Source organism: Cyphellophora attinorum, assembly GCF_001299255.1.
Source record: "Cyphellophora attinorum strain CBS 131958 chromosome Unknown Contig27, whole genome shotgun sequence".
Taxonomy (NCBI): domain Eukaryota; kingdom Fungi; phylum Ascomycota; class Eurotiomycetes; order Chaetothyriales; family Cyphellophoraceae; genus Cyphellophora; species Cyphellophora attinorum.
The window spans coordinates 146,306-161,237 of record NW_017253255.1 but is presented as its reverse complement, the minus strand read 5'-3'; the positions used below and the strand labels follow the sequence as shown (position 1 = coordinate 161,237).

General features: G+C 54.1%; 6 protein-coding genes across 6 annotated transcripts; 4 read left to right on the top strand and 2 right to left on the bottom strand.

Annotated features, from left to right (window-relative positions):
• Positions 1 to 378: 378 nt before the first annotated feature.
• On the top strand, positions 379 to 2,904 carry AB675_6016 (uncharacterized protein; the record flags this gene model as incomplete). The annotated part of the gene is made up of 1 exon (XM_018146276.1): positions 379 to 2,904. The coding sequence occupies one exon, from the start codon at positions 379 to 381 to the stop codon at positions 2,902 to 2,904; it is 2,526 nt and encodes an 841-aa protein (XP_017996957.1).
• A 367-nt stretch (positions 2,905 to 3,271) lies between these two features.
• AB675_6015 (uncharacterized protein) lies at positions 3,272 to 4,586 on the bottom strand (the record flags this gene model as incomplete). Its single annotated transcript, XM_018146275.1, has 4 exons — positions 3,272 to 3,515; positions 3,567 to 4,260; positions 4,310 to 4,426; positions 4,475 to 4,586. The coding sequence occupies 4 exons, from the start codon at positions 4,584 to 4,586 to the stop codon at positions 3,272 to 3,274; spliced, it is 1,167 nt and encodes a 388-aa protein (XP_017996867.1).
• A 663-nt stretch (positions 4,587 to 5,249) lies between these two features.
• AB675_6014 (uncharacterized protein) lies at positions 5,250 to 6,329 on the top strand (the record flags this gene model as incomplete). The annotated part of the gene is made up of 1 exon (XM_018146274.1): positions 5,250 to 6,329. The coding sequence occupies one exon, from the start codon at positions 5,250 to 5,252 to the stop codon at positions 6,327 to 6,329; it is 1,080 nt and encodes a 359-aa protein (XP_017996922.1).
• Positions 6,330 to 6,438: 109 nt separating this feature from the next.
• Positions 6,439 to 7,665, bottom strand: AB675_6013 (uncharacterized protein; the record flags this gene model as incomplete). Its single annotated transcript, XM_018146273.1, has 1 exon — positions 6,439 to 7,665. The coding sequence occupies one exon, from the start codon at positions 7,663 to 7,665 to the stop codon at positions 6,439 to 6,441; it is 1,227 nt and encodes a 408-aa protein (XP_017996932.1).
• Positions 7,666 to 8,469: 804 nt separating this feature from the next.
• Positions 8,470 to 10,243, top strand: AB675_6012 (uncharacterized protein; the record flags this gene model as incomplete). The annotated part of the gene is made up of 2 exons (XM_018146272.1): positions 8,470 to 9,041; positions 9,103 to 10,243. The coding sequence occupies 2 exons, from the start codon at positions 8,470 to 8,472 to the stop codon at positions 10,241 to 10,243; spliced, it is 1,713 nt and encodes a 570-aa protein (XP_017996886.1).
• An 893-nt stretch (positions 10,244 to 11,136) lies between these two features.
• On the top strand, positions 11,137 to 14,242 carry AB675_6011 (15-hydroxyprostaglandin dehydrogenase [NAD(+)]; the record flags this gene model as incomplete). Its single annotated transcript, XM_018146271.1, has 6 exons — positions 11,137 to 11,409; positions 11,459 to 11,698; positions 11,750 to 11,828; positions 11,901 to 12,138; positions 12,743 to 13,379; positions 13,430 to 14,242. The coding sequence occupies 6 exons, from the start codon at positions 11,137 to 11,139 to the stop codon at positions 14,240 to 14,242; spliced, it is 2,280 nt and encodes a 759-aa protein (XP_017996873.1).
• Between the last annotated feature and the right edge of the window lie 690 nt (positions 14,243 to 14,932).

Sequence of the window (14,932 nt, the reverse complement as noted above, 5' to 3'; positions counted from 1 at the left end):
CTACTGAGGGTGGAGCGGACCCAGGAACCAAAGTCTATTTTTCGGATGCAATACAGGAGACTGCTCAGGAAGGCCAACATATCACCATAACACTGCGGGCCTTGACAGCAAGGGCCGGAGCAAGCATACACAGGGAGACGGGGCATGCGTCAAGTTGCCCTAAGGTGGCCCATGGTCCACTGGCAGGCGGGCGGGCAGGCGAGAAGGGGCACCTTTATGCCAAGCATCAGTACCAGACTTGACCAAAACGCTCTTGGTATTTGGCTCGAACCAAAACGTGCTCGCGGAACATGACACCTAAGCCTCCAGGAAGCCGCCAGCCGAGAGGTAAAGGTACTCGCCGGTGCTTATAATATAGGCAGCCCGTAAAGCAGCGACATGAATACATGCATTGAACTCCTCAACACAAACTATACTTGTTCCTTCGTGAGCGTATTCGTCCCAAAGCGTCCTCCTGAAGCAGATCACGGCAGCAATTCGACAGCAGCGCTCCCCACACCTGGTGCTTCTCCTGTTCTTCATCCACATCGTCACCAAGCAAGAACGCCCCCGTCCAGCGTCACGCTCAAAGCACTAGCTATCACCAACAACGACGCCGTTGTTCCCTACCCTTGTCCTCGTCCGAGTACGATACTACACGGCTTTGTCCTCGAAACAATGCTTCGACACCAGAAACCCGCCCAGGATGGCCCTATGGGTAGAGGGTCACCCATCCTCGCGACATTGCTTCGTCGTATCCGTCTCTCGCTTTCCCGCTCCAGGACCATGACCAAGACAATGAGCAACAGGAAACAGAGCGAAAGCAGCACCACCACAGTGCATCAATCAAAACTAGAGCCAGAACTCCTCCCACTGACCTTCGGAATCGAAATCGAAACACACCTCGCCCACCCAACCCTCCCGCCCACCAACTTCGAACCTCCTGACGGCACCTGGCCCATAGAACGCCTTCACACCCTCCTCCAGTCCCACTTTGCCCGCCACAACCTTGTGCTTCAGCCCGACCAAACCACCAACAAGACTGCCGACGCGTATAAGCAGTGGAGGGTGGTGGCCGACTCCTCTCTCGCCGCTTCTCCTTGCGGCTCGAGGACGGCGACCGAGTATTTGTTAGAACAATGGCCGGAGCTGAAGGACGTTCTGTCGGAAGTGGAACTGGAGGAGCTTGAAGAAGACAAGCTCAAGTGGACCTACTCATCCGCCGAGATCGTCAGCCGCCCCATGCCAGTCCCAACCCTCGCCTCCACCGCACCAGAACAGCCTGAATGGGCAGAAGCCAAAACGTACTACGACGCATTGACTTCCAGCGTGAAACAACTCACCGACGGCACCACCAAAAAGCAGAACAGCAACAAAATGCCCCTGCTCCCCTATATGACCCCAACAGCATCCCTACACATCCACATCGGCCTGCAGAACAACTCCTCCCTCCCTCTCGGCCTCCTCAAACATCTCGCAGTGCTGATACTGCACTACGAGGACATCTTCTCGGAACTGCACCCTCCCCATCGGACAGGGAATACTTACGCTTCCAGCAATCGTTGGGGTGTTCGAAAAGGGTTGCACAGCTGTCAGGACGCGGTGGAATGTTCTCTCAATACCATCAGGGAGATGGTTGAGGCATGCGCAAGTATAGGGGACTTGGCTAGGCTAGTGTGCATGGGCGGTCCGAAGCCCGAGACTGTTGTATATGAAGGAATCGACCCAGCAGACTGGAACGGAAAGGACGCCGGGAACGGAAAGGACGCCGGGAACAGTGGATGGGACACCACAGCAGCTGGAGCAGCAGAGCTGAATCCAGGGCCCCAACCATGGGACCCCAACGCGCACTCACACCTTCCTGATGGCCGCTCCTGGACCGATGTCTGCAATGAGTTGCCTGGTATGGACTTCGAACGCGGATCATGGGAACATGTCCCCACTTCATCCTCTTCCTCAGCTGGCGGTGCTCGAATTGAAAACGAAAACGAGGACATAGTCCAGACCGAGGAAAAGCAGCAGCAACAGCAACAAGAAGAGAACGCGGAGACGAGAAGAGAAAACAGACCTGCCTCCAACTCCGTTTCCACCACCCTCGCCAACGAAACTTTCTTCAACTCCGACTCCGTCACACTCGCTTCCGACCACAGCCCAGCGCCCTTTGCTGACTGGAACGCCGGCACGACCCTTGACCCAGCCTATGATCAGCAGGGCCACGGTAGCAAATACACCCTCGTGCGTTTCCAACTGCTCGCTGCCAACGCCCACCCTTCCAGCACCGGCGGGAGAACGATCGAGTTCCGGCAGCCGGCTGGGACGTTGGATCAGTGGGAGGCAGCGTATACGGTGCAGTTGTATACGGCGCTCATGCGTGTGGCGGAACGGCGGTGGCGACGCGATTTGCGACGGGAGCAGAAGGAGGAAGGGTGGGAGGTCGTCGACAACGCAGAATCAGCAGAAGAAGCAGAAGAAGAAGAGGAGGACGAGGAAACTCCGTCCCTCCCATTCCTCCTCCTGAACATCCTCGGCTTGCCGCCAGATGCAATCGCGTACTGGCTCGCTCGCCACGAGGAGATGAAGGTGTTGCAGCAGCAAGCGGAGAAAGAGTCGGGAATCCCGTATAACCAGTGTGCGGGCTGTGCACAGGAGCAGGCTGGTGATCTCTGGGGTCCGGGACCGCAGCCTGATGTGAGCCGATGGGAGACACTGGAAGAAGGCAGAGGCGAAGCCGGCGACGTGGAGAGCACAGAGACGAACGAGGCGGAATCGACTGCAGATTGGGCAGGCGATGACGATGACTTTGATGAGATTCAGGCCCGCTTCGAACGCACGAGTGCGCTTGGACTGGGGACTTTTGAAGCTCAGGAGGTCCGAAGGCGACCGGCGGCAGCGATGCAGCGAAAATTGATGAGATGGTATCAGTGAGATCAGATTGATGAGTCAATTAGCGTGGATTCAGACAGCTCTGAGATACAAGCGAGCGGAAGACCTACTTTGCTCCGAGTGTTCCTCCCTACCCTGCAAATCTCGACTTCAAGACCACAGGCTTCAGATCGTGGGATTGTTGGTCTCCGGCGGTCAGATGAATCATAGGACGTCGATGGAAACTGGAAGTGTATTAACAGGTTCGTTGCCTCTGATTTACGTAGCAGAAGTCCACGGCCAAAGAAAAGGCTGTCTTGTGAAGTTTTTGTGGCTCGCCATCAAGGCGGCACTCGTCTCAAACGCTAATATGGACCGGATACGTGATTGATTACAATAAGGTCGATACCTGGTGTCCTGGCATAGATTCCTACTCGCGGTCGACGGCTCCACCGTTGAGCTCTTCTGCGTGACTCTGCTCTCGCTGCATACGAGCCTCGATTTCTCGAAGCTGACTCTCGCGGGCCAGTAATTCTTGTCGCTTCTCGTTGATTTCGCGCTGGACCTTGACTTCGATCTCACGCAGCTTCTCCTCTTCGCGGCGGAGTTGCTCTTCCTTGAGACGGACGGACTGGTTGGCCAAGTCCTCAGGGTTGATGGATTGATCTTGGGCACTATATGACTCGTTAGCATTACTGGCGGTGTGTGACATGTGGTAAACGTACTTGACAGTGCCGCCGGCAACACTCTTGGATAAGGCCTCCGTTCGGTAGTTCTCGTACAAGAAGTCGTGGGTGATTTCTTTGAGATCTGCCAGATGCGAGTGGAGCAGAGCGCTGCGAATGGCGAGAAAATCTGAGTGTCTTGGATTCTCAACTTCAACCACACCCCACGGATACTGTCTCGCGCGGACTCGGCGACCGTTGATCTCCATGACGTCGTCCGATCCAACGATGGCAAACGGCATCAGACCACGCAGCTCAGCGTTCTCTTCAACGGTGTCTTCATCGTCCTCTTCAATGTCGTAGGGAAAGTTGTAGACGGGGATCTTGTAGTGCTCGATGTCCTCCATAACCAACTTCTTCGATTCGGCGAGCTCGGCGGGTGTCAAGGAGTCGGCCTTGCCAATGACTGGGATGACGTTAACGCGAGGCGAGAGACGCTTCATGAGCTCGATATCGAGTTCTCGCAGGCCGTGACCGGTGGGTGTGATGAAGTAGAGCAGAGCATGGACACGGTTGTCCCGGAATCGAGGTCGACGCTTAATTCTTGATTCCTCGGCCAAAATGTCATCGTACTGTCGCTCAAGATAGCCAACAATCTCGCCGAATGCAGACTCGTTGTCGATCTGGTCGCCGAAGCCGGGAGTATCGACGATGGTCAGCGAGACTCGTGTGCCTTCCTCGTCCAGCTCGAGCTCTGATTCGTGTTAGCTGGTGCGGTGGTCGTGTGAATCCTGTGTCCGTACCGACTGTGTATGGCTTGATTCTCACGCCTTCCTCCAGATGCGCATTCGCAGCATCATCTGACTCTTTCGACTTGAGGACCTGCTGGCCGCAGAGTGTGTTTACGAAGGTTGTGCGACCTGGGACCGTCAGTACAGTCCGTCAGTTGTCGCTTGCGATGAGCTTACCGGTACCACTGGCACCACACACCATGAGGGAGAAGAGCACTACTTTCTTGACATTCTTCTTCCTGCGTCTCTGTATGATGGGAGAGCCACTGTCAGCTACCGGAGAATCCATGACGGCTAGAGTCGGAAGAGTCCACGATTGCCAGCGACGGTGAGGTGCTGGGAAGAGATATCTAGGACAGGAGACGTACCGCATTCATTGGGGACGACATGGTGAAGGGCTGAGAATGTGTCCCTGAAAATTCCCGAAACTCTGATTGAAAGCGATGTTCAATGGCACTTCGCTGCAACGCAAGGCACTATCTCGCCTGGCTGTATCAACACGAGGCAGTCGGCAAGTAAGGAGTCGTTGGCGGCGACGAGCAGGAGCAAGTCGCACTTGATATGATTTCTGGGAGCAGGAGAGGCACGGTGAACACCAAAGATCAATTAGGGGTGACGACTCCACCTGCCCCGGAGCTAGACCTTAAAGAGCTTAGACGCTCGATGATCTGCTCAACCAATAAGATAAGAGGTCGTGCATCGCGAGGACAGTGAGTGAGCAACGACTGAGAGAGTTGTACAGCGACTGAAGGTCAATACATCGGACTTGTCACTGCATCGCAACTGCTCACACGTAGTAACATCGTTCGCACTTGCCGAGCCTGTCATCAATAATGTATCCATTCAGGTAGGTCCGGACAAGCATCTGCCTGCTGAACCGTGCCTTCTCCTCCAGTTCCACCCTACCTTAATTCTGCTACGACCACCTCCACGTTCCGTTCCGGTCTCGACCATGTCGCATCAGAGAAGACCTGGTGGTCATAGCCGCCGCAATCCTTCCGTCGATATGCCTAAATACACCCCACTGTCTATGGACGCAGACGCTCAAGCTGCTCACGAACGACAACGCGCCCTCGCCCAAATATCCGACTACGACTCAGCATATAATTCAGACATGCCTACGCATGACCCTCCGCCACAGCGCACTCAAGACGAGCTGAATCTCAAGGTCCTCAAGATACACAACCCAGATGTCGTCGATGTCCTTTCAATCATCAAATACGCCACCATGTACGAGTTCAAGTTCGAGGACCCATCGAATCCTGGCTGGGTAAAGCTGAACATTGAGGGCTCGCTGTTCATGTGTCAGCTCACACCTGGTCAGTATGGCGAGGATCAATATTCAGTCATTCTGCTGAATCGGAAGGACATCGACAACTTCACAGCACCCTTGCTCGAAGTATCAAACGGTGGCGTCAAAATACAAGATCCATACATCATCATAAGTTTCGCAGATCAGGCTGGCCAGCAGAAAATATACGGCGTTCATGTCTTCTCGGACAAAGCTGAAGAAGCTGCCGAACTCCTCCATCAGCATGGCAATCTTATGGTCGCCCTGGCAGCCCACGCTGGAGTCAGTCGCAAGAATGCAGAATATGAGGCAGGTGTGGGATCGGCAGAGGATGCTGAGGAAGCCTCACAAGAGACACAAATCGTACAGCAGCCTGGTGGTCAAGATCACAGTGCTGAGGAAGGCTTCCCAGGGTCTAAGAGTTACCCAGCAGTAGTCGATTCGCAACCTCGACAACCAGTACCAGAACCTTCGCAACAAGGAGTCGATCTGATGGCCTTGTTCCGCGGTGCGGCGCCCCAGCAGTCTGCCCAAGTGCCCCGACAACAGCAGCCACAGTATCACAACAATAACAACCATGCACCACAACAGCGATCTCAGATGCCAGTACAACCACAGGCAAATGCCTTACTCAATCTCTTTCAAAATTCAGGACCACAGCAGCAAGCTCCGATACCAGTCCAGCCACAGGCCAACGCATTGCTCAATCTTTTCCAAAGTTCTGGCCTTCAACCGCGGTGATATAGGCGAACGCGCGCCCAAGCTTGACTAAGTCGTGTAAGCAAGGCCACCGATCGCTGGAAATTAGACAACGTGGTGTCTACAGGGAGGAAGCATGGTTCAACAATCGTCATTGTCTTCGAGCGATATCCTCCAGCCACGGCTTGACATAATCAACAACAGCCTGGTTCTGCTCCAAGCACCAGGCGTGCTTCAGACCATGCTTTTCGTCCACGACGAAAGCACCATGACCATCGTGTCGAGCCCGCCCTCTCAGTATCGTGTCTCTCGTGCTATCTGCGATCCAGTGATCGGTCTGAGCAAACAGGAAGAACAGCTTCGGACTCTGCGTCTGCTCTAGGCCTCCCATCTGCAGAGCCGGACCAGTACCCCAGACTTCCGGACCCCAGTCGTCCTTGGATATACTGACCAATTCCTGCTTGGCAAGCTCCAACGACTGCCTGACCGCACTTGGGCTTTGGAGGAATCGTGCTGTTGTCGCAACACCCGGGTTGTTTGGACTCAGGCCCAGGAAGCGGGCGACGATCCATTCTATCATCTCACGCCGGGAAGCCCACGTCAGCCCACTGGCAAGAGACTGCAATAGCCAGGGCAGGAAAGTGAAAGTCGCCAGCAGCGGCGCCACTTTGACACCAGAGGAGGATTTAGCGAGCTCTATGATAGTTGGCGCAAGAGCAACACAAGCCTCTGCCTCCCAGTCTGTGCCCGTAGAGCCGGTCCTTTTCCTCTTTCCTCCTGCCTTGCCAACGCCTAGTACCCCTGTGGAGTCCTCCGTAGGCTCGTCGTCCTCGTCTGCTTCCCCGCTACCATCGTCCTCACGCTCATTTCCCCCTCTTTGCTGTCGTTGTCGCTCACTAACCCGCCGCACAACCTCCAAACTCAACCATGTCCCCAACGAATGCCCCATCAACGTCACCCTGACCTTCCTTCCCCGTAACCCAGCCTGTAACCGCCTTACAACCTCATCGATCCTCGCAGTAGTGACCTCCACAACCTCCTCAAGCCCCCACCACCCTTTCTCCCCACCATCACCCCTCCGCTTCGCACTCCGCTTGGTAGCTATCTCATCCGGAAACAAAATGTCCTCGTCGTTCCAGTCCAGGTCGTCTGGTGCGGATTCGAAACCCGGGAGTGACATGCCTACTATTGCGAATTGCGCTGCTGCGGGGGAGGACTGGGTAAGGAGGGTGAGGAAGGTGTGGTAGTAGGAGCAGAGGCCGGGGTTTCCGGGGAGGAGGTAGATTAGGTGGGTGTCGGAGGAGCCATTGGGCGTGGTGTTGGTGTGGAGGTGGATGAAGACGTCGGGTGAGATGCGGTTTTGGAGGGTCGGTGGCATTTCGACTCGTTAGGAGTGGAGTGGCTGTCCGAGGGAGTCGTGATGTAGGCACGATACCTTCGACTTTATCTCATGGTGGGTTCAAAGGCGTGGTCAGTTTCGACGAGGCAACCGCCGTTGCTTTCGAGGTAGGAAAGATCCACTCGAGGGCTTGGCGCAAAATAATCACGTCGGTGGGAGGCATTACCCTCCATCATACCGCCCTTGTTCCTTCCGCCATTATTCTACGATCTTCACAAGTGAAGGTAAACCTCCTAAAGGCAGTGAATATCAGTCATCAGATCTGGTCCTCGGCCGTTGTCATGGAAGGAAGCACATAACGTCTGAAACATACATACTTAAGTAGGTATCACACTCCCTCAATTGCTTGGCACCTCTCGACCGGATGAGTCGATCGTCTTTAGACGAACGGCTTCCTCGACGCGTTCATGATGAGTACTCAAAGAAATGAGGCTATGGCTGGCGTGGCACATCGCCCTGCTGCTCGCGTCCAAAGTCCCCGTATTCATGCAAAAGTCCCCAAGATCTCCTCATTGGTCAAAAGATTGAGACTCATCTTGTCGTCGCGCGGGCGTACAACCTCAAGCTTGCCAGCGCTACCTATGGAGCCCACTTCATGCGCCCTTTTCGCAGGCATGCTAATCTATCAGAGACGTCAAGCAATGAGATTCATCTGACGTAAAGTAGCGACTCGTCTCAACTGATGATGCGACTCATCTTACGCAAACAGGGACTCATCTAAGGTGCCCAAGCGACGCCTCCGACGCAAGACCGCGACTGAGTCAACGTCAGCCTATATTTGGTATGGCAGCTAACACAAGCACAGAACAGTCGGCTACGCTGCGACAAATAGCTCAAGATGCGCCTGACTACAAGGGATATCTACCACTAGACGAAAACCGCCAGGAGATACGTGTTCTATATCTGGAGGACAACTCGACTTGCACGATTCGACATGTCAGCCTTCTTGATAGTCCAGTCTACTACGCGTTATCGTACTGCTGGGGCCCTCCAACAACCAGCAGAGAACTGACCATCAAGTCTGCTGAGCACAGTGTCGCGTCTCAGGTGGTTCCTGTTCGCACTCTGGTTGCGGAATTCTTGAAGTCACTCTACAAGCAGTACGGCTCAATAACAATCTGGCTCGATGTCATCTGTATCAATCAGCGCTCGTTCGAAGAGCAAAATGCGCAAGTTGCGCTGATGGGCGGCATCTACAAACGCGCCAAAGCCGTCTACGCGTGGATGGGGGCCATTCCGCATCCGCATCCGTACCTCGACTGGCTCAGTAAACTCAGATTCTACAATCCATCAGAGGACTCGCAGAAAATGAAAGCCGCTTTCGAAACTTTATTCAATCGCGAGTACTGGTCGAGGTTAGTGTCAAACGTACAAAAGTCGGACCGGAGTCCCCTAGGCGCTGACTCGAAGTTACAGAGTCTGGATTATACAAGAGTGTGCCCTGAACAGAGAGCTCTTCCTTATATGCGATAGTCTTTCATTGGATTGGGGGCAGATCCAGCGTGCTGGCAATTGCTATCCACTCGACCGGGACCCCACATCCACCGAATATCAGTATTTCCAGCGTTTTAACAACATTCGAGATGTGCGGGATGACGTTCAAAAGGGTAAGTTGCCTAGTCTCGTCGGCCTAGTCCTGCAATTCGAGCACTCGCGCTGCGGCGATCCCCTTGACAAAGTCTACGGAATTCGTGCACTGGCCCGTGACGGCCACAGTATACCAATCGATTATAAGCGCAGTCTGTACGATCTTTTTTTCACCCTTGTCTCCATGAGGACCAGAAATTGGAGCGAGAAATTTGAAGATGGCGGAGGTGAACTCTCAAGATTGCTGGATCTTGGGCGTGCATTGGTATACTGCTTGTTCGATAAATCGAAAGATGATGGGGCGAACGACAATGAAGCGGAGAACTATGGAGCGGGAGATCATCAAGCGCGAGACGATGAGGCGCAAGTCGTGTTGAACGCTTTACAAGACCAGCGGACAGACTGTCTCATGTTTCCAGTCAGCACATTTGGCAACGAAGCGCTCTTCCGAAGTCGGACTTTGCCAGCACCATGGAAGGACCTACAGGACACACTCACCGCTAAGATATTTTGGACTGGGAGGGACACGCATTCACGTCGTTCACGAGTAGCGGCCGACTTACTCATCAGCAATTCCGGCCATATTCTGGATATATTCCTACTAGGACGAAACTCTCAAACCGACTTTGACCTTCAGTGGAAGTTGGTTGACGGCCTGAAACAGCATGTCTGGGTATGCAATATCAATCAGGCCGTGCATTTTTCGAGACGGCTGTACGCCTTGTTGCTTGTGACCCTGGGAAGGACCAAGCTCGGCACGTCCTGGGATCGGATTCTCAAGGATCCGGCGGGACTGGCGCGGTCACTTCCTACAAGAGATCCAACACTTGACTGCGGATGCGAGCCTACTGTGCTCACAGTCGAACCATCTCCCTGGCCCTATCTTGGTAGAGAACAGGCATCGCACGCGCCCGCATTCGAGCCTGTGCCTTGGGAAGGCCCCCCTTGGGACCACCTCGTCCCACCCTGAGAAGACAAAGGGAGGAAGAGGCATAGGTGGACAGTCTCGACACAGGCGGAGCCGACGACGCAGGGCCGGTAAAACAGGGTCGTGAGAAAGAACATCAATCCCACGGCGAGCGACTTAATGGGATGTTCTGACTTGGACTCTCTGGACGGTCTCAGCGACTTCATGTTGGGAGCATCGGCACGCGAAGATGCGGCTTTTAATCTTCCGATCGAGTTCAGAGCCTCAGACAGGCCCTCTGCTCCTGGCGCAACATATGTCCAGGTGAAGCTGTGCGTTGATGTTCGCCTGCCTAATGGAGCGTACTCTGTAAAGGCATACCTTACTTGTGCTACGTGACAGGAAGATGCCTCGGCACTGCAACTGCAAAAGGCATCTCATAAACAGACATCTCATAAACAGAGACAAGATAAACAAGCCTCTCGTTCGGCTTCTCGACCAATAAAGCCAGTTTCTTGCACCTGCTCTTCCAATTCTGTATTCATGCGAGGAAGTCCCGAAAAGGGTACCGCGGTTGAGCGAGTCAAGAGCGGGGAAGCCTACTGTGGTGTTCTAGGATGTGAACTGCGAGATACGTACAAATACAAAACGTGCTACGATTATAGCATATGCACATGAACTTCCGAGGAGCACATTGGAGCCCTGTGCCCCGTCACCTGGCCATCTTACGCCTGGATCACGTTGTGAGTTGTCCAAATAGTCCCAGGTCATCCTCTTGGAGTCTGTCCCAGCCAGCTTTTGATGCCATGCTGGTCACTGGCACCCGCACGAGCGCTCTTGTCTGGCGTCGAGGTCCAGAGCACTGACTTCTACACGCCGTCACAGACATGACCAAGACCTCCCAGTCCAGAGCTTATAAAAGAGTCCATTCCCTCGCGAACCAAATCACGGTTACAATGGCCATAAATGGCAACACAACGCCCAATGTCGCCCTCATCACCGGAGGAGCATCTGGCATGGGCCTCTCAGTTGCAGAGCGCCTCATCGAGCGCGGCTGGAACGTCATGATTGCCGACATCAACGATGCCGCCGGTGAGAAAGCAGCACAGCGGCTGGGCGAACATGCCGCGTTCGTGAAAGTCGACACAACCGACTACGAGTCCCAGGCTGCCGCTTTCGTGAAGACGTGGAAGAAGTGGTCAAGACTGGACTTTGTATATGCGAATGCTGTATGCCCTGCTGCTGACTCCCAGCGTGGCATGCTGATCAGAACGGTAGGGCTTTGGCGATCGTATGAACCTCTACGAGCCTGCCGAAGTGCGAGAGGATGGATCGCCACCGAAGCCAGATGAGACGGTCGTGAACGTCTGCTTGAATGGCGTTATATACTCAGCCTATCTTGCGCTGCACTATTTCCGGAAGAATTCGAGCAAGTCGGGGAAGTTCGTCTCGACCTCCAGCATGGCTGGATTGTATGCTGCCGAAGGCATTCCGCTGTACTCAGCTGCCAAGCATGGTGTAAGTGCTAAAATTCCAACATGAGCATTATGGCTTGCTGATCTGGAATAGGTCGTTGGTCTGACAGTATCGATGGCAAGAAAGCTGCAAATGCTCAACGAACCTATCACTGTCAATTGTATCTGTCCAGGTAAGTAGCCCTCGCTTGATATCCCAATACTGGAGGAAGCACACAAGCTGACAGTGATCTTCCAATCCACAGGTTTAGTAGACACAGGCCTCACACACGACCAGCTGATGCCCTTTGCGAGAAAGGGATTCGAGACGCCTCACAGCACAATTGTTCGTGCAGTCGAGAGCTTCATCGACGATGACAGCAAAAATGGCCTTGCGGCTGAGTGTTCAACAACCAACATATACTATCGTACTCAACGAGAGTGGTCTGATGATGAGGCTAGGCAGGTGATGACTGGTGGGGCATTCAGTTTTCCTGGTCAGAAGTAGTCGAGATTCGATAGAAGCCGACAGGAGACTTTGCTCGAAATATCGTGTACTCTGAGAGCCGTTGATCCGCTGCAAGTGAACGGAGGGCCTCTGCTCAATACCTGCACCTTCTCAAGATTGTAGTACGATGGACGCTTCGCTATTGCTCTTGCTCAGGTGCATACTTGCTCACCTTGGGTAGCTTCCTTTGTCGTAGCTTCCATCGTTATGTTGTTGATCAGTAGTAGCAGGCATAGCAACCCGTTGGGACGAGAAGTTATAAAATCACCTGCTCTTCAATGATTCATTCTCGCGAACAGAGATGCTGTCGTCTGAGTGCCGCTCATCGCAAAGATGAAGAGCACACTCATCTCCAAGCACCATGATGTCGTCCATTCTCCGGCAGTGAAAGTGCCGAAGTTTGCCCGACCCCATATGTCGATCACCATTGCTCTTTGTTCAAGGATTCTTGCAGCGTAACGACGATAGGCAGCCAGCTCCTCCGGGCGTACCTTATCTTCCTCTACCGCAGGTCATGCTGCCGAGATGTGCACTCACTTCATCTCGACATGCCTGCCGGGTGCTTGCGTTCCCAGCAACACCGCGGCTGGCGCTCTGCAGAGCGAGCACGCTGGCCGACATTCGTGCGCCCCCAGCAGCCTTCCATCGGCCTCGGAAACGATTCACCAAAGAGGAGGCCGAAGAGAAATACTATATGCGAGTTGAGCTGCTGAAATTGCAAAGGGACCAAGCTCGTATAGACGCCCAAGAAAATGGCGACCTGGCTGCACAGTCCAAGATCGCCAGGCAGTTCGCCGAGTTGCAGAAGGAAGCAGAGGCGGAACTGGCGGAGGACCTGCGTACCGGCCATGGCTCTGATGATGCGAGAGCAGAAGCCGCAGCCAAACTCGCGGCAGCGAAACGCCAGACGAGGATCACATATCGCACCATAGTACGAGCATTCCTCGTGCTGCTCGCCCTCGAGATCGGTATCGAACTGTTCGCGCCAGACGACTACAAGCCGCGAAACTGGTGGGGGACCTTCTCGACCTTCGTCACGAGCAGGTTCAGACAATTCACCATCATAGAGAGAAAAGACATCTCCTCTACCGCAAGCATATACACCCTCGACTCATTCGAGGGAACACCTTTCTGGACTGCCTGTAGAGAGGCTCAGCAGAAGGGCATATGGCACCTCGATCTGAAGCAGCCTCAAATCCAAGTCGTGCGAGCATACACCCCCTTGCCCAATATGGACGTGAACGAGCGCCTTCTGCGCTTCTTGATCCGACACGAGGAAAAGGCGAGGTCTCCGCCTGGCTCAAACGCCTTCCCATCTCCACCAAACTCGAACTGCGTGGTCCTATCGTCGAGTATGAGATCCCCGACGACACTGACCGCATCGTCTTCCTCGCTGGCGGCACTGGCATTGCGTCCGCACTGCAAGCCGCCCACTCACTACTCTTCCGAAGTGCCATCGACGCCAGCGGCATAAGACACTCCAACAGGAAGATCAGCATCCTCTGGGCATGTCGAAAGCGCGAAGACTGCGCTGTGCCCTCGCACGACAGGGATTCGGTCTCCCTCTTCACAACACCCCCCAATAAGATCGCTGCCATAATAAATGACCTTCAAAGGAAATTTCCTGGGCAGATCGAGATCAACTACTTTGTCGATGAAGAGAAGACATTCATCAGCAAGAAGGTCCTCACCCACGCCATCCTGCCTGAGCTCACCCCATCGCCGGGTGATTCGCCTGACGGTGCCACACCACGACCAGCATCCTACGAGCATAGCTCGTGGTGGGGCTTCATTCGCGGCCATGCCTTGCCGCTGCAGCCTCCACAGCAAGCACCAGCAGCCTCTTCACCAGTCCAACTGGATTCCCCTTCGTCTTCAACCACTGCCTCCCCGGGCAACCAACCGCACCTCGACCCCAAAACAAAAGTCCTCATCTCCGGCCCAGAAGGCTTCATCGCCGCCCTCGCCGGCCCCAAAGTCTGGGGCGGCAACGGCGAAGAGCAAGGCCCGCTAGGTGGAATACTGGACGCCATGTGTCGGGACACCCCGGCGATTCGAGAGAGGGTGATTGATGGGCGGATTGGGGTTTGGAAGATCTGATGCCGCTGTGCAAGAGGACATGGGTGCGGTGGGTGGCAGCGAGGAAGGGATCATAATGTATGTACAATACAAGTAAGATGGCTTCATGCAGCATCACAAAAAGACGAAGAGCCATATTTGACATATCTATCCTGTTCATTCTGAATCTCTAATCTATGCTATCATATCAACTCAACCGCCACTCGTGGGAGGCTCTGGGGGTATCTCGTCATCGGCTCATAGCAGTCATCATGGTCGCGATCAATCCTTCTCGCGTTGTTGTACATTCTTCTGCCCAGTACAAAGTCTGAGCGCTCATCCCACGCAATCAGGTTCAACGCTGAATCTCAACGTTCCCTGCTGCTACCTTTGGTTTTGTGTATTGTTGTGTTGTACAGCTCTTTGGTGTTGGTACAGTCGTTTGCCCAGTATGAGCAGTCGTCGCGATCAATCCTTCTGGCGTTGTTTGTTGTGCATTGTTTGTTTTTGTTTTCGCCACAGTATGATGTACTGGACGCTCATTCCTCCACTGATCAGGCCAGCGCATGACTGCCAACACTTTGGTTCGCAATGTGTGTCATGACATTCTCTCTCCTGATCCCACCTTCATACGGGTCTGTTCCGTCGCCCATATGCCGACTTCTGTTGTTCGCGTTTTGTTGTTCGTCGCATATCGTTCGTCGCATATTGTTGAGACACACTGTCGTATCA